Source organism: Phoca vitulina, unplaced genomic scaffold (assembly GCF_004348235.1).
Source record: "Phoca vitulina isolate PV1807 unplaced genomic scaffold, GSC_HSeal_1.0 scaffold53, whole genome shotgun sequence".
Taxonomy (NCBI): domain Eukaryota; kingdom Metazoa; phylum Chordata; class Mammalia; order Carnivora; family Phocidae; genus Phoca; species Phoca vitulina.
The window spans coordinates 3,411,371-3,429,130 of NW_022589756.1; the positions used below are offsets into that span (position 1 = coordinate 3,411,371).

Here is a 17,760-nt window from a genome sequence, read left to right on the forward strand (position 1 = left end):
GTTGGTTCCTAAACTTGAAGAGGATCAAATTTTCCTTTTGATTAAAAAAAGAGAGACAGAGTAACATTCTCTTTATGTCTATACTTTTGCCAACTTGGGAGATTTAAGAAGACATGATTGGGAATTTTGAACTTGAGAATAAACTTCAATATGCCTCTGCTTGCCGTGAACAGTGTGGTTCTCCTTAAAGCATTTCCTGCGGTGCTCTGTTCCTGGTTAATGTGTGTGGGGGGTAGGTGGGGGATGACGCCAGGCCTTTTCCTCATGCCTCGATTTTGATGATTTCTGCAAGTGTTTTCAAAGGGCAGGGTGTGATCATCCATCTTGCGTATCATACATAGTAAGGACGAGGTTCCAGGTTGGGACGCAGATTCTGAGTTGGAACCCTGGTAGTGTTGAACTCAAGAGAGCTGTAGGCTTTACTGTGTGTGCGTGGTTCTCCTTGATGTGGTTTGGGTTTCTCCTCTGCTGTGCGTGCCTCCTAAGGATCCTGGAGGGCGAGGATAGTACTTTCTAAGCCCTTGATGAGGTCTGTAGCTTCATTCCAGAAGACAGTTCTTTCCTCACAAAGCGCAGTGCCAAAAAAGCCTCTCTCCCGGCTGCCTGCAGGGATCTGCGCGCCCATGTCTCAGCCAGCGAAGCCTGCGTGGGAACAGGCTCCTCGGCTTGACGCTGTCTGCGCGGGGTGGTGGTGGATGGGAGCTGGAGTGTCACCGGCAGACCCCAGTGCCGGGGACACACAGTGCCATGGATGGGCTGTGGGTGCAAGTGGGAGAGCTCCGGGCACAGGGCTGAAGGAGGCTGTGCGCCCGTGGGTGGCTGGCTGTGGGCTTGGAAGATCGGGAGGGGCCTGGGGTTGGGACCTGCGGCCTGGCTTAGGCTGTGGTTCCATTTACTGACTGTCAGTGCCAGTTGGCAGACGGGATAGAATTAAACTTATCGATTTGACCGCTAATTCTGCAAGGGACACTGGGCGGCAGACACTGATATGATTTGGCATTTTCCTAGCACTCTGTGGGTGCCTGAACTGAATTTCCTTTCTCTGGGAGCAAGTCTGGAACAGCAGAGACTCCTTGGTAGCTTTTTGGGGCCCAGCCCTGGTCCCTCAGTGGGTGCGTGTTGTGCCCACCTGTTACGCTGTGATGTTTGTTCACATCATGACCCGGGAGCCCCGCATACACCCATTCCTGCCCTGTCTCCCCATTGCACCTACCTCAAAGTAGGAGCATGGCAAATGCTTTTGAGTGGATGAATGGGTAGATTTCGCCTTATCTTCTCCTGGTCCTGATAGCGCATGTATTTTTGACACAGGAAGTTTTTCATATTATTATTTGTTCTTTCTTTACTTATTTATTTTAAAAGTAAACTCTGTGTCCAGTGTGGGGCTTGAACTCACGACCCTGAGATCAGGAGTCACATACTCTACCAACTCAGCCAGCCAGACACCCCACTTGTTCTTCGTTTTCTGAAAATACTGAGAAAGGAGGACTTGGAATCTGGGTCAGGTGGGAGGACGGTGACCCCATGATGCTGCAGGTCCTTGGGCTGGGCAGGATACGCAGGGAGGTCAGAGGTCTCCCCGCCAGGCTTGGCTTGCTCCCTTAGCTTTTTTTGCTGGGCACCAGTTTCCTGACTGAAAAGGCGGTTGCCGAGCTACGTGTGCCCTCTGCCCAGGGCCCTTGCAGCTCCTGTCCTACGATCCTGCGAGCTCACCTGAGGCAGAGGACGCATTTTCCACTCTCCATCCACCCTCTTCCCCTCAAGAAGAGAACAAGACGACAAGGTAGGCTCATCCTGATTTGTCTTCTTAGGGGAAAGTTTGCCCCTCACTCCATTCTGGCCTTGCTGGGAGCTTATGGAGCCCGTTTAATGCAAATACAGAGTTTGTATCATTGGCGTGGAGCCCTCCTATAGAATCACCCTTCTAGAGCTGGAGGAGACTTGCTCAGTCACACAGGGAGTGGCAGAACCAGGCCTGAGACCCAGGTCTCCTGATTCCTGGGCCAGAGTGCTTGGGTAACCCGCCCAGAGGCTCATGCTGCTTCCCGGCCGTGCTGCTTCTCGGGCCTGTCTTCCGGCTCCTGCCAGCCACACTGTGCCTGGGCTGCCCCCGGGGGTTCCTCCTGACACCCCGAGCTGTTCCCTGCGCTTCCTGCGTCCAGTCCTGCGTCCAGGGCCCATGCCGGCTACAGCTGTTTTCTCAAAGTGTGTTCAGCAAGGTGGAACTGGTTGTTCCGTGAGACAGGGTTTCTGTCGCCCAAGACAAACAGTAACAAGTGCCTTGTTAAACAAAATTCACCAGCGCTTTCCTGAAGGACTTCCCAGAGCCTTTAATATGCTAATGTGCATTCTCAATTTCCAAGAGTGGAGAATTAAAAGGCGGAGAATGGGAATTTATTATAAAGAAAGGGCCGGCGTGCAGTGCAGCTAGGCCTGAGCAGGAACTGAAACCCAGGACAGGAAAGGCGGTTTGTGAAATTCTCTGTCTCCGTCTTTTTGGTTGGTTTTGGTTGTGCTTTTTAATCTCTGCCCTTTCTCTGTTGTCTTTTTCCTTCTGTTTACCCTCACACCTGGGCTTTTAAAAAAACATTGTGGTAAAATGTACGTAACATCGAACTTGCCATCCTAGCCATGTTTAAGCGCCCAGTTCGGTGGCATTAAGTACATTCACGGAACTGTACGTCTTGCAAAAGTGAAAGTCAGGGTCCGGGAAACAACCCCGTTCCCCTCCCCCAGCCGCTGGCAACCACCATTCTACTTTCTGTTTCTATGGTTTTGGCAACTCCAGGTACCTCATGTTACGTGGAATCAAACAGCATTTGTGTGTGTGTGGCTGGCTGGCTGGCTTATTTCACTCAGCATCATGTCCTCCGGGTTCCCCCAAGCTGTAGCCTGTGCCCGAATGTCATTCCTTTTTAAGGCCAAATAAGATTCCGTTGTCTGTATGGATCCCTTTTTGTTTATTCATTCATCCATCGAGGGACAGGACGCTTGGGTGGTTTCCACTCAACCCCAAATTCTTCTTTGGTCCACAGGTCACTAAAAAATGCCTGGTCCTGAGTTGTACCTTCTGCAAGTAGAGTCACTGAAAAAGAAAGAGAGGCTAAACTGAGGGGTCTCCACCGCTCTGGTCACTCCTCCGGCCACTACGCGGCCACCTCGGCTTCTCTCAGCCCCTCCCGCGACCATGCTGGAGCAGAGTGGCCACCCCTCTCTCCCCTCGGGGCACGCGGAGGGTCTGTGTCCTTCTCCCCTTATCTCCCACGTTCCTTGTTGTTTATTTCCCCAACGATTCTCCCTTCTGCCTCCTGGTGCCTGATTGAGGGTGGGTGCTCCCCGTGGGCAGGTTGAAGAAATGAAGGTCGCACTAAAGGGGCTCTGGCCCCGAGCTTGGCCATGGTGGGCTCAGAGGAGCCTCGACTGAGTCCTCCTCTGTGCTCAGGGGCCGCTTGCCTCTGTCCCAACCCTGTGTCATTAAATGTGGCCTCCTTTGAGCAGACCTCTGCCGCCCCCCCTCCCCGGGACAGAGAGATACCCAATCGTCCTTTTCTTGTCCACAGGGGGTGGGGCATTTTGGTTCAGTAAAATTTACTCCAGCTGCCTCACCCCTAATTTAAAAAGAGAGAGGTGAGAAATCAATCCCAAATTTCCCATGTAAGTCTGAGAGCTGGCCGATGTGAGCGGCTTTGTCAGGGAGAAGGCTTCCTGACGCTATAGAAAGGAGGTGGGTAGGAGAAGAGGTGGTCATCGTTGCCTCTCAGCTTCAGCCAGGCCTTTCCCACGGTCAACTCACTCCGGCTGCCGACAGCTCTCTGGGAGCTCGCTGGGGGGAGGATTATTCCATGGCCCGACATTGAGGAACCTGCTCAAGGTCCCAGCATTGGAATTCAGACCTACAAGGTTGGACTGGCTGGCTCTAAAGCTTCCTGCCTTGGCCCCCCTCTCTGCACACCGCCTCCCCAACCACCCCCTCCTCACTTAACCCAGGTGCCCCCCCTTTCTGCCAAGGCTGGATGCAGAATGTTACTAGAAAGTGCTAAGGCCGAGAGGGCCCTTTTTTTTAGGGGTTCTCCAAACTGAGTGATGATCAGAATCATCTGGGGAATTAAAAAAAAAAAAGAGTTTAGAATCAACATGTGTTGGAGTGGTGCTCAGAGGTACATTGTTAAACATTTCCCCATGATTCTGGTAACCAGCCACGGTTCCAGTCCTCTCCTTCATTTTCCAGTTGAGGACACTGAGGACCAGAGAGATGAGATGCCATAGCCAAGGCCACTGGCCCTGTTGGAGCTGGGGTCAGGTCCAGAATCCAGCCTCTCAGCTCCTCGTTCCAGGTCCTATGTGTCTTCTCACACTGCTTGTAAGGGGCTCCTTTGTTTCTACCCACTGAGACCCAAGGGAGGCCTTCACCACAGGCTGGTCTGGCCCAACGCCAGAAACTGGGGCCAAGTGGAGGGTGGAGAAGGCAGGAAGCTTCTCCAGTCCATCCCCAGGGTCTCTCCCCTGGGCACAGGACTGGCAGGAGCCACCCATTACCAACAGGTCCCAGGGACAGGCTGCCTCAGCTCTGCATGTGGCTCAGCAGATCACCCCTGGGCTTGAGAAATGCAGCAAAATTGGGACTTTTTTTTTTTTTTTTTTTTCATCAATAGGGAAGGGGTGGTGGGAGGAACAGGTAATTCCAGGAAAGCTACTCATATCTTAGGGGGAGAATGCAATAAGAGACCTAGTACCACATCACCCCCGTTGGTACCATAAGTTGCATGCATTTGTTTGTTCACTCGTTCAGCAAATATTTATTGGGCCCCCCCGCCCCCGTGTGAGTTAGACACCGTAATAGGCGTCGTAGATATACTGTAAATAAGACAGACGTAGCCCCCCGCCCCCATGGAGCTTAGACCTCTGCAGGGCTAGATAACTAGAACCACGTCCTTTATTGTCATTAACAGTAACGATGGTCATAGACATTTAATTTTCTCAACCATTCTGTCACAGGAGGAAACGAAAGCGGGGAGGGGGTAATCATCTAGCCCAGAGTCACAGCCTGAGTGATGGGACCTGGGTTCCATCCCTGTGCTCTGTGCCGCCTCCTGCCTGGTGCCCCTGCTTCTCATCAGGGGCAATTATAGGAAAAAGCTGGGGCGGGGGGTGGGGGGGACTACGGAGCTTTCTTTGCTGTAAAATGTGAGCGATTTCAAGTGTTGTTGAGGATTCAGTGCCCTGGGTAGCCTCAGCAGTCCTGAGGAAGCGGATGTGCCTCTTCCAGAGTGGACACTTTGCACTCCCATACTTGGTTCACTCTGGCCAGGAGCACCTGCCGAGCAGCGTCAGGTGCCCTCTAGGTTGACAAATTCCCTCCTTCTCCTTCCCTTGCTCTTGTTTGCTTATAATGTATCCTCCATTATGAAGCCACCTCGAATACTTTTGGAAACATGTTGGAATAGAAAATAGTTCAACAAAAGGCACAGGGACACTGACCCCATCCATTCCCACCTGGCATTCCCTGGAATGTGGGTCCAGATGTGGGGCAGCTGCCTCGGGCTGGGCCAGGGGGCATTTTCACCAGAAAACAAGGGGTAAAGTGGTGAGTTGTTTTGTTGTGGTTTTTTTGAGAGAGTGGGGGAGGGGCAGAGGGAGAGGGACAAGCAGGCTCCATGCCCAGCACGGAGCCCAGGCGGGGCTCGATCTCATAACCCTGAGATCATGACCTGAGCAGAAATCGAGTCAAGACGCTTAACCGACTGAGCCACCCAGGTGCCCCAAGTAGGGAGTTTTTAATAAAGCTAAATTTAATTTAAAGAACAGCTTTATAATCAGAGATAGTCTTTGCTTTTTTTTTTTTTTGGCATTAAAAATGTCCTTTCATAGAAAATGGTCGTAATGGAGGGCAATGGTGATTGTTGCTCATGTTGTTACTGTTTTATGCCCTTTCTTGGCAAAATGACAAGTTGCCAGTGATGTGCCCATTTTCTTTGTGGTTTTTACTAGCTGGTGACGTCTGAAAATGACCATTAATTTTAAAAATTTATTTTTTTAAAACTCAAGTGTCGTTAACATGCAGTGTTGTATTAGTTTCGGGAGTAGAACATAGTGATTCAAGACTTTCATACATCACCCAGTGCTCATCACAGTAAGTGGACTCTTAATCCCCATCACCTAATTCACCCATCCCCCACCCCCTCCCCTCTGGCAAACACCAGTTTGTTCTCTGTAAAGAGTCTTGTTTTGGGGTGCCTGGGTGGCTCAGTTGTTGAGCGTCTGCCTTCGGCTCAGGTCGTGGTCCCAGGGTCCTGGAATCGAGCCCCGCATCGGGCTCCCTGCTCCGCGGGAGGCCTGCTTCTCCCTCTCCCACTCCCCCCTGCTTGTGTTCCCTCTCTTTCGCTGTGTCTCTCTCTGTCAAATAAATAAATAAAATCTTTAAAAAAAAAAAAAAGAGTCTTGTTTTGTTTGTTTGTCTCTTTTTTTCTTTGTTTGTTCATTTGTTTCTTAAATCCCACATATGAGTGTTAATTTAGATCATTGGTTTCACACTGTTCCTCTGAGCCCTGGAGTTGCTGGTTGCTGGGGAGGGGGGGCGGCGTGTGTGTGTGGGGTGTCTGCCTCAGAGTGAGAAGAGAGCCCAGGGCCCTCCCCCCATTCTCAATTAGAGGAATTCTTCTTCCATTTTATATATTAGCTTTGGGTATGATTTTGTTTGGTGGTAAAAGGGTATCCCTGCTCACGGTTGGAGACCCTCCCCTCTAGCCTGCGTGTGTTGAGGGGAGTGGAGGGGCGCATGCTTGTTGCTTTTGCAGGACTGAGCCAGGGTGGGTCTTTCACCTGGCAGATATTACCTCCTGTACCAGTCAGGGTTCTCCAGAGAGACCAAGCCAGGAGAGAGAGAGAGAGAGAGTGTGTGTGTAGACCCACCATACCACACAGAGTAATCTGTTTCACTCAGGGTCTAATTTAATGATTTAAATGTTAATCTCATCTCAGAAATACCTCCATAGCAACAAACTAGTGTTTGGACATCGTTGGAGCCATTGTGGGTACCAGGGTCTTGATCCGTTGACCCCGAGATTAACTGTGTACCCACTTAAGTGCTCTGGTCATCTGACAGGGATAACAGATGGGGAAAGCTGAGCTTCTGCCTCAAGGAGGCAAGGCTCCACACAGGAAGAAATTAAGAACAGGACCATTTATGTGTAAGTGCTAACTTCTGAAGACAAAATGTAAAATGCATGTAGAGGAGCTGTGGGATGAGGTCTGGAGGACGCCTGGGAGATTCCTGGTGGGGGCTGAAAAGGAGCATTCAGAACATGGAGGTCTCAGATAAGTGAGGACACAGACTTTAGGACGAGAGGGGCAACCACAGGATAAGAATACTTCCAGTTGACTAGGCCTCTGAGTTTATTAAGGGTTTGTGACCATCGTGTTTTTTTAATTGGGGGGGTCCTGAGGTCCAGAGAGGTTAAGGGATTCCTCAGGGCTCACACAGCATGTGGGTACATCTTCCTATATCGTATCCTGCCCCCAACCATCCTTCCCCACTGCTGGCCACGATGGAATCCATGCGAATGTGCGTATGTGAGGCGGGGAGTACTCCAGGAAGGAGGGAATCTGTTTTCCTCACCGAGAAATCCCGTGAAACTGAAAATGGACAGTTTGCTCTCACTGTCTCCCTGGGTCTTTTTTTCCTCTTTTCTATCCTTGTTAACTTCCACCGTTTCTGTTTTCTTGCCCCCGCCCCCAGACACGAATGCAGAGTTTGAATCCAGATCCCAAAGCGCAGTACACAAGTGTCTACGGAGCCCTTAAGAAAATCATTCGGACTGAAGGCTTCTGGAGGCCCCTGCGAGGCCTCAACGTGATGATGATGGGCGCAGGGCCGGCCCACGCCATGTATTTTGCCTGCTATGAAAACATGAAAAGGACTTTAAATGCCGTTTTCCACCACCAAGGAAACAGCCACCTAGCCAACGGTATTTTGAAAGCGTTTGTCTGGAGTTAGAGAGCTTTCTCCTTCAACAGACCCTTCCCCAGGGTTCTCCTCCCTGTGACCCAGCAGCCTGACGCCTCATCTCCGCCGCGCTTGCTTACGAATAAAGAACTCTAGTCGTGTGTGCACACACACCCAAACACACGCACACACACACACACACACACACACACGCTTTTCTGTTCCCCCTGCTTTCTAAAACCTGGGGGAAGTCGGTGACAGAGGTGTTTCAGTTTGCATTGTTGCGTGGGTTTTTCATTTTTTTTTTTTTTTAAGACATTGAAAAACAATTAATGATCAGATCTAGGAAAAAAAAAACAAACCCTGAATAGAAACAAAACTTTTCAATGCTGGATTCAAAAAAAAAAAAGTTATCTGGACAGCTTCTTTGAGACTATTTAAAAACTGGTTCAACAGGTCTCTGCAACGTCAAGATCTAACTAAGCTTTAAAAGGTCAAGAAGTTTTATGGCTGACAAAGGATTTGCTGCAGCGCAGGCCACCTTTCCCACCTTAAGCCTCTGGGGATCTGGGGGTTTCGCCCCCGTTCTCTTCCGTTGGTCTCGGTCGCCTCTCTCAGCGAGCAAGGGCTGGAATAGTTTTCCTTTGTTGTTTTGAGGGAGAGTGGCGGGAGGGGGCGTGGGTGGGTGGGGAGGGGGGCGGCTCCTACCCGCCCAGCGCAGTGGGCTCGGTGGGCTCAGTGGGCTCAGTGGGCTCAGTGGTGGCTCCTTCCCCATCTCCTTTGGGTTTTGCTTTTGTTGGTTTTTGTTTGGACATGGAATAAGGGGTCCTTATTTTAACAAAACTAATTTTTCAACACGGAAGAGGGAGAGTGACCATCGACAGCTTTTCCCCCTTCTTTTTGTGCTGAGAGAACCCAAAAGCAACCCTTCCACCAGCAAACCCTGGTAATAATAACTACCTGGCTGGTGTGCAGACATTTCTTTCTTTTTTTTTTTTAAATGGGCCCCTGGTTGCATTTATCAAGACAGTCCCCAAGGGTCACACTCTGATGCTGTCCCCTGAGTCCTTGGCCTCGGGGTTTGCCTCTTACTGAAACTGCCTTGTGTAATGGTTTAGTCCCTTGGTCACTGAACCCCTTGGAGGCGGTTGGACAGTTCTGCCCAGTGCCGTTACTGCTTCGCGACGATGTATGCTGTGGTTGCATTTTGACCTTTCTGGTGGTAATCGTAAGTGTGTGTGGAGGGGGAAAGGGGGTTTATACGCATTTCTGAAGCATTATCCTGGTATTGCTCATTCCTCCCACCTTCCGGGGCTAATCTTAATAGCTGGGCAGTGTCACCTGCCTAGGGAGGAAACCCAAAGCCAAAAGCAAAATTCCAGGCCTGAATTAGACTTCAGAAGTTCCTGGTTCTTGAAGCCAGGCCAGATGAGAGCCTCAAGATGGGGTCTGCCATCTCCGAGACGAGTCATCGCTTTGCAAACCAACCCTGGAAATCTGCCATATGCAGAGCTTCCTGACGTCTGCTTCTCCTGCCTGTTTTCTTGAAAATGCCTGGATTTTATTAAGGATATTTCTTTTAAAACTTCTTTTCTTTTTCTCCCCTCTTAGCTGTCTATATAATATCATCCCCTTTGCTTGCCCCAGCTCAAGGACAGAGTAAGTTAGTCTGTGGACAAAGGTGAGGGACAGGAGACAATTAAAATCTGGACAGTTTTCCACTGGGAAAAGCCATGAAGTGTGGTTTCTGGGTACCATCAGCCGTCAGCAGGTCTAACCTTTCCCAGCATTGACTACACATCTGCAGGATGAAAATGTGGCCAATGGCGCCTATGTTATCATCCTCATTTTTCTCAACAATTCAATCATCACTTTACGTTTTGAAGAGTCAGTGCTCACCTGGGAGCAGCTGGGCATAGATTTTGCTTCTTAGAAAGCTCTGTGCAGGGTTCCATCTGATTTTACGTTCCAGGAACTTCCTCAGAACTCCCGGTCGCAGAGGGTAATTTTCTGGAGTTTGTTTTGCAGGGATAGCTGGGAGTATGGCCACCCTGCTCCACGATGCGGTAATGAATCCAGCAGAAGGTAATGCTTCATGGTCCCAGGGAATGGCAGGAGGGGATGTGCGAAGGGGCAGGAAAAACAGTGGGGGGTGGCTGGGCGGCGGGGAGACTGAAGGTTGGGCAAGGGGACTTCCGGCCCCCAGTCAGAATAAGCAGAATTCTTTACCACATTAGCAAAGGCCTCGAAAAGGGGCTGAGCATTTGAGCTTACGGTGTTCCTGTTCTCTTGAACAGAGAGTGGGACTGTGATCCTCGGACCAGCAGCATCAGCATCTCCTGGGAGCATGTTAGGAATGCTAATTCGAGTCCCACCCCAGACCTGCTAAATGGGAGTCTCTGGGGGGTAGAGACAGAGTCTGTTTTAACAAGCTTCCTTGAGTAGTCTTTGGCACTCCCGTAAAACCTGTGTGTACGTGTACCTGTGTGCACAGGGCACACACTCACACGCACAGGCCTTTGTTAACCTTTATCAATCCCAGACAGGTTTAGGGGGAAGCCGTCAAAGGCCATTCATTAGGGCTTAGGTTCAATTTGCTTTTTTAAAAGAGATCTGAAATCATTACGGACCATCTCAAACGTGCGCAGATGTGGAGAGGAGAGTGTTAGGAATGCCCATGTGCGCCTCACTCTACTTGTGATTTAACTTTTGGCCATCTTGCCTTAGCCAGCCCCTCCCACGTTACCTTTTTTTTTTTAAATTATTATTTTGAATTTGGGGAGCACTGGAAAACAGTTGTCAGCCGTGCAGACGTGCGTCCTTAGCCGACTCAGGTCCGCCCAGCGAGGAGCTTTGGGGCCTGGTACTGGGCATCCTCGCAGCTGGGTTATTCTCGGTGTGACATGTAGGGCTCTCTCCACCTTTCTCCCCAACTAAAAATTGGTCCCTTGCCAGAAGCGAAAATGAAAGGTAAAACGTCAACATTTCAAGTCTTTTGTTATGAGTTTGTCTGTTTTTGTCTTTTAAGGTGAACATTTCTTATTTGCTCTCAGCTGCCTCCCAGCCCCTCGCAGACAGGGGGCTTGTTCTGACCTTCAGGAACTTGATGGGTCAGACTGGGAGAGGTGGGCTTTGTTTTTGCGTGTTTAAGGCAGTGCATCCAGGGACCTGGTCAGTGACCAGTTAATTAGCCCATGTCAACCAGGCAAGAATTTTGTTTCTACTTTTCAAAGAGAAACAAGTGAGGTTCAGCTCCCTCTCTTCTCTTTGACGTTGATTTAAGGACTTCATTTCTCTAAAAGTAAAGCAAAGCACACTGCATGTGTTCATTTGGCAGTGCATGGGGGACTATTATGACTCAAGCCTGAGGCCCCCAGTTGCCTCATAGCCTTTGAACCAGCAGTTACTTCTGTATTTTAAGCCAGCGTCTTCATTGGGGTTTGTCACTGAATTTGTGCTCACATAATTCCAGTGTTTCTTCCAAGAGCGCTGTGACATACAGAAGCTAAAAATGCTGTGTACAGACCACATACAGAGAATAAAAGACGGGACACACATGTAGCTGGGACGGTGGAGGGCAGAGAGATGGGGGGGCGGGATTTAGTTTTGCCGCAGGTGCGATGCTGGAGGCCTCCGGGATATGGGGGATCAGATCACTGAATCTAGTCTGAAGTGGCTGCCTGGTTCGGGGACCCCCTTACGCGGGCTGCAGGCAGGAGAAACTGAGCACCGGGTCCTGGGGCCACATCTGTAAACGGGAGAGCCCAGAGCTGGCGGGGCTGCGTGTGTGCTAGCTCTCTGGGACCTGTTACCAGTGTGTCTAAATTTGCTTGTTTCTCTTTATGGCTTGGCTGCCCATTTCACTCCGACCCGGGGTGGGGCCAAACCCAACCATCCACCCCCCGCCTGCTGGTGGCCCTGACCACAGTTGTGAAGCAGCGCATGCAGATGTACGACTCGCCGCACCGGTCAGCCCTCCGCTGCGTCTGGACGGTTTGGAGGACCGAGGGCTTGGGGGCCTTCTACCGGAGCTACACCACACAGCTGACCATGAACATTCCCTTCCAGTCCATCCACTTCATCACCTACGAGTTCCTGCAGGAGCAGGTCAACCCTCACCGGGGCTACAACCCACAGTCCCACATCATCTCGGGCGGGCTGGCCGGGGCCCTCGCCGCAGCCGCCACCACCCCACTGGACGTCTGTAAGACCCTCCTCAACACTCAGGAGAACATGGCCCTCAACCTGGCCAACATTAGCGGCCGGCTGTCGGGCATGGCCAATGCCTTCAGGATGGTGTACCAGCTCAATGGCCTACCCGGCTATTTCAAAGGCATGCAGGCCCGTGTCATCTACCAGATGCCCTCCACGGCCATTTCCTGGTCTGTCTATGAGTTCTTCAAGTACTTTCTCACCAAACACAAGCTGGAGAATCGAGCTCCGTACTAAAGGAACAGGCTGTGGGCAGTGATTCCAGAATCTTTTATTTTAAAAAGGCTTTTCCTGCCTGCTTCCATTCCCTTGTCCTCACACCGAGGTTATGTTGGCGGGGTGTTGGCAGGGTGGGCCCTCTGCTCCCTGACGCCTCAGAGAGTGGGGACAATGGGACAGCCGCTGACCGGAAGGCCGTCCACACGGACGTCTGAGGTGGTAGGTGGGGGAAGACTTTGGACGGGGAGCGAGGGATGGCTTTTGCTGTCCTTCCCCTGACAGGAATGTAGCTTTTCTGCCTTCCTGTAGCCGTCTCCTGCCCTACGATCGCAGCTCACAAGGGAGGGGAGAAAATGTGCAGTGACTGAAAGCATTAAAGAAAAAAAGAAAATTCTGTATATACAAGTTCTAGTACACAGTACAAAATAGATGGATAATGTTTATCCTTTATTTTTCTATGTAGAAGTTTTTGGGTGTGTGTGTGTGTGCGCATGTGCGTGCACACGCCAGTGCGTGTGTGCAAATAAGTGGTACAGCTGGGAATGTCAAGTTTTTTTTGTTTTTTTTTTTAAAAGATAGAGGGCTGAATTCTTCCATTGGGTTAAGTGAAAAGGCACCAAAGTGATAAATTACTGAATGTGGCCTAAGATTGTGTGGAGCCCCCAGATGGAAGTTTCACTTGAATGTAAAATAATAAAGTTTATATTTTGAATTTATGTTGCAAACAAAATCAAAATAGTGATACATTACTCCTAGCTACTTTTTTTCTCCTTTTATTCAGTCAGTCACCTGCGTGTGCCTTTTCCTTTTGTCTTTACTGAAAATTCCAGGACTAAAGATCGGTCCTGGGGCATTTTCTCTAGCTGTAGGCACATACACATGCACACCTAACGGTGGCAGGATCGGTCACATTGGAGGACAGCGGCCGCCAGCAGGATTGGGATGACTAGTCTTATTCCTGCTGACACCATTCCCTTCCTCCTTGTGAGGGATGCAGATGTCTGCCTCCCTGGGCCAGCACGCAGCAGCTCTTGAAATGCCAAGGTTTTGTTACTTGTTGAGCAGGCAATTGGGATAAATTCTCCCTAGAACTTATTTCTGCTTCAGCCTTTAACTCTGGCACTTCAGATATTCTTGTGTGTTGACTAAATCTGTTTCCCTGGGCGGTTTCAGGGATTTTTAAAAAGCATAGCAAGTATGTCTGTGGCATGTGTCCATCCCTCTGTCCACCATTAGTTCACCTGGCACGGAGCCTCTCACCTTGCAGTGACAGAGGCCAGGCCCTCAGGCCAAGCCCAGCCGCTGAAGTGAGACCCGGGCCCTTGTGCACAAGTCAGGATGTCTCTCCAGAGCTATTGTCAGCGTCACTTATCTGCATCAGCTGAGAACTCGAGGCCTCACTGTCTTGTTTTCTGAAATGGTGCATCTGAGCCTGATTATCACTAAGAAAATGCAAGCTTGTTTCCCCTGGCCACACCCTTTGATTGGCTGCCAGGCATCTCCAAGGGAAGCCCAAATGGCTTCACGGTTTCCTTCTGGAGCCCTTTAAAAATGAGCAGGAAGCACATGTATGTTCAATCTGGTGGGCCTGGCCCTGACCTTTGGCCTTTGCCCTTTACCCCTGACCTGCCCCACGGTCAATGTAGTGCACCTCTCTGAGGCTCAGACCCAGGCTCCTTTGGAGGCTGTTCCTCCTGCCAAGAACTCCAGGTGGCACTGGGACAGGTTTCATCTTGGGACCCTGCACGCTGCCTTTGGGAGTCGTTTTGAGGTCAGACAGAAGGGTGCCATATCAGGAAGCTCCCATGTGTGCCCCATGAGCGGGACCTTGCTCCTGGTTCCTGCTGGCCTGTCCCACTTTAGAATGAACCTCTCCCCACCCTCTGCCAGTGGGAAACCAGTTGCAGCAAGCCTCTGTCCTACTTGGGGGTGCAAAAAGCCCATGGAGAGAGACCCTGGTGCTCTGGGAAGTATTTACATCCTCTACTAAAACATGCTGTGTATTACTGGTACATTCTGCAAAAGGAAGAAAACTAGAGAGAATTCTAAAATAATTATCCAACCACTCTTTCTCCTCCTCTTAAGATGTGCCACACTGCTGCAAAAAAAAACACAGGATTTTGTTTCCGATGGTATTCAGAAAAGAAACTGTTCACTTCTCTAGGAAAGCTCCTTTGGGTAAGGGATGCAAGAAGGAGAGGCGGGAAGGGGGTTTGAGAGCTCTGTGGACTGAGCTGGAAGGTCTGCCCATACTTTGCTCTCACCGTACAGATGGATTGGCCGGGAAATGGGGCGACGCCACCTGTCCTGCCTTCCCCCCGGACCTTCATGAGGCTGGATGAGCCATGTATCTGAGTGGGTTTTGAAAGTTGTGAAGCACTAAACAAATGTAAGTGGTCTTAATCTTGCGGGAATTGATATTCCCCCTTGCTCTGGGCTCCAAAGTTTGTGTCGTTGCTTTGTGCAGACTACAGTCCAGTTGTCAACTGTGACTTTGACATTGAGAAGTAACTAAATAGGAAAATGTTCTCGCCCCACCCCGGTGATGACCAGCTTAACATAATCATGGCACATGCTTGGTCTTTCATGTGTTTGGGGTGACCTCTGCCGTCAGGCACGCCCCTTGAGTACGGTGCTCGGTAACAGTGCGTGTGCACAGCGGCGTGAACTCTTACGCCCAGACCATGATGTGAGATTCAGTCCCTTGTAGATCAGAGTTTTATTTTAGAATAGAAAATTGATTTTCCTCAGATGTGATACAGCTTCAATCCACGACTATTTTTTCCTAACTTTGTATTGAATCTAGCTGTTTACTGGCCTACATCCTTCTGTGTGTTTTCTATTTCTGTTTCTTTTCTTTAATGATGATGTCTTATTTCAAGCGCGGTCCTCCAAAGTCCCCCTAAAGCTGCATCTCCAACACACTGTTATGCCAATAAGGTTTTATTTAACTTTATTTAAGGATGATTGTGTCTGTTAAATGCCAATGTACTGCTGCTTCCTACCTGTAAGACGCACAATGTACGCCTGGGGCAAATAGCACAGTCGCTGCCTCCAGTTGCTGCCAGCTCTTTGGAACAGGGACAAATGTGTGTTTACGTGTGGGGATATCTCAGATTTGCTGCTACGGTTGTGACACTGGAGCTAGAGAAAATAAAGCCTTGGTCTTTGAAGCGTTGTGGGCTCTGTGGTGGGAATATTGAAAAAAAGAGGAGAGTGGATGGGGAGAAGGAGTCTAATCCGTGGGGCTGGTGCCTAGTCTAGCCTCGCTCATGAAGAACCAGATCCATGACTGCGGTAGAAAGTGCCACGTCAGCTCTCAGAGGTGGAAGCAGATCCCCATGTCGGGCAGCCCGGGGATGGTCACATTATCATGCCCGGGCAAGGGCCGAGAGCCGCCTCTGGCTTTGCTCTCCACGACAGGGAGGGTGGCAGTTTTCCTTCCTAGTGTGGGAGTGTGAGTGTGACAGGCTGCGAGTGTATGGTGTGCACGGCCCTGAGACCTGGGATGTGCCTGTTTCTCTCTCTCTCTCTCTCTTTCACACACACACACACAAACACACCCCTCTTTGCAGAGGTTCAGTCAGGGCCCCTCTTTATGGAAGGCCCAAGAGTGACCAGAATCCTCACATAGTTCCTAGATAACTAAACCTTTTCTGGAGATAGGAGAGGGGTGGAGGGAGGTCTCAGACCCCTTTGAAAAGCCAGGGACAAGTCTCGACTCTTCACGTAGCGTGGAGGTCAGAGAACCTACCTGCCGCATCACCACCGAAGGCCTCAGTGAGGGCGGAGAGTCAAACTCGAGGCCAGGTCTGAGAACGAGCCATCGGCAAGGGTGGGGAAGAGGGATCAGAGAGTGCGGAAGGCTTGAGGTAAGCTCGCCGCGACGTCATTTTACCAAAGGCCAACCCTGCGCTGCGCAAAGCTGACCTGTGGCTTCTGGTGGCTTCCACTCCTCTGGGGTGGGTGGCAGGTATGCGAGGGCCTGTTTTCAGTGCATACATACCCTCCCTGCCCCGCAGGCTGGAGTGCATCCCGTGAGCAGAGCACTGTGCCTGGTGTGGGGTGGGGGGCTGCAGGGGGTGGGTAGACAGCCCGGTATAAGCTGCGGTTCCCGCCCTGCCCGGCCTTCAACAGCCCACCAGGGGAATAGAAGAGAAGACGTGGAAGTAAAACAGTGACCTAATCCGTTAGACCAAACTCCACGACCATGACGACTTGGCCCTCTTCCTCCCGGCCCCGGCCCCAGCCGCGGTATGCCGGAGCCGGCCCCGCGTCCCGCTCCCTGGAGCAGGCTGTGTGCATGGCTTCCCGGCTCCGTGTTCGGGACCGTCCTGTGGTGAGCTGGAAATCAGCAATGGCAGGAATCTTTATACCACGGAAACAGGCAACTGCTGCAAGTCAGGGCTCTGTCTTAACCAGCTTTTCAGCCCACCAGTGCCGACACACAGCCCGGGACTTGGTACGTGGCAGGTGTCCGGAACATGTGTACTGAGAGAAGGGGGTGAGAGAAACTGGTCGTCTTCAACCTGTGCCCCTTCAAGTGAGTGCTGGCCCTCCCAGTTCCTCCTCGGGCAGAGGCCGTCTTCATCACTGATGACCCTCTCCGGCACATCCACACTCAGATTCCAGCCCTAGGAAAGCCATGAAGCGCAGGGGCTCCCTTTCCTGCGGGGCCAAGCTCTCCTTTCTGTCTGAGTTCCCGGGAGGGACTTCAGTCCTGTCTCAAGAGCGGCCTTAAGGAACAGACATCTCAGAGAAGAATGTAACAAGCCCAGAGTTGGACAAGAGGGAGAGCCCAGCACTGGGAGGGAGTGCGGGTGGGCTAGTACAGCTCACAGGGGAGTAAAGCGTTGTCTTTGGTCTGAGGCGGAATGCAGGGGTGGGCCTAGGAGTAAGGAGTGCAACTAGGGAGAACAGCTCAGTTTGCAGCCCGCTGAGCTTTGTAGGAGGTGCCCCAGTGGTAAGCTGCAGATCAGAGCTTTGCCATCAGGAGGAGCGGGACCTTTAGTCAGTAGGTAGCGGGGAGCCATTAAGGGTCTTGGAGCAGAGGACACCCTGAGCTCACTTTAGGAAGCGTCGTCTGGCAGAAGTGGACAGGATGGAGTGGAGAAGGAATACCGCGGGGGCAGGAGATGGTCGCTTTGGTGCCACATGAAACTGCCTGGAAGAGGGATAATGAGGGGGATGGGAAGGGTGGCCGGAACAGAGTGCATGCAGCTGATGAGAGTGTAACAGTGGCATCGACAGGGCTCGGGGGTGCATGACTGTAGCGCAAGATGAGAGCAGGGGCAGAGTCAAGGGGGAGACCCGGCTGGGAGAAATAGCAGCTGGCGGCAGAGGAGGTACCTTGTCTCTACATCCATCCATCCATCTAGTCCTGATTC

The 17,760-nt window shown here is 51.1% G+C and overlaps 1 protein-coding gene across 3 annotated transcripts in view; it reads left to right on the forward strand.

Annotated features, from left to right (window-relative positions):
* SLC25A37 (solute carrier family 25 member 37) overlaps positions 1 to 15,541 on the forward strand; it is a 39,864-nt gene extending 24,323 nt beyond the window's left edge. Inside the window, exons 2-4 of one of the 3 annotated variants that reach the window (XM_032389060.1) lie at positions 7,736 to 7,964; positions 9,971 to 10,027; positions 11,871 to 15,541. In XM_032389060.1, the coding sequence (XP_032244951.1) occupies positions 7,736 to 7,964; positions 9,971 to 10,027; positions 11,871 to 12,391 (807 nt within the window). In that variant the 3' untranslated portion in view covers positions 12,392 to 15,541. Of the gene's footprint in view, positions 1 to 7,735; positions 7,965 to 8,008; positions 8,436 to 8,622; positions 8,889 to 9,970; positions 10,028 to 11,870 lie in introns of those variants that run through there. The other 2 variants (XM_032389061.1, XM_032389062.1) reach the window with 2 other exon arrangements.
* The last annotated feature ends 2,219 nt before the right edge of the window (positions 15,542 to 17,760 follow it).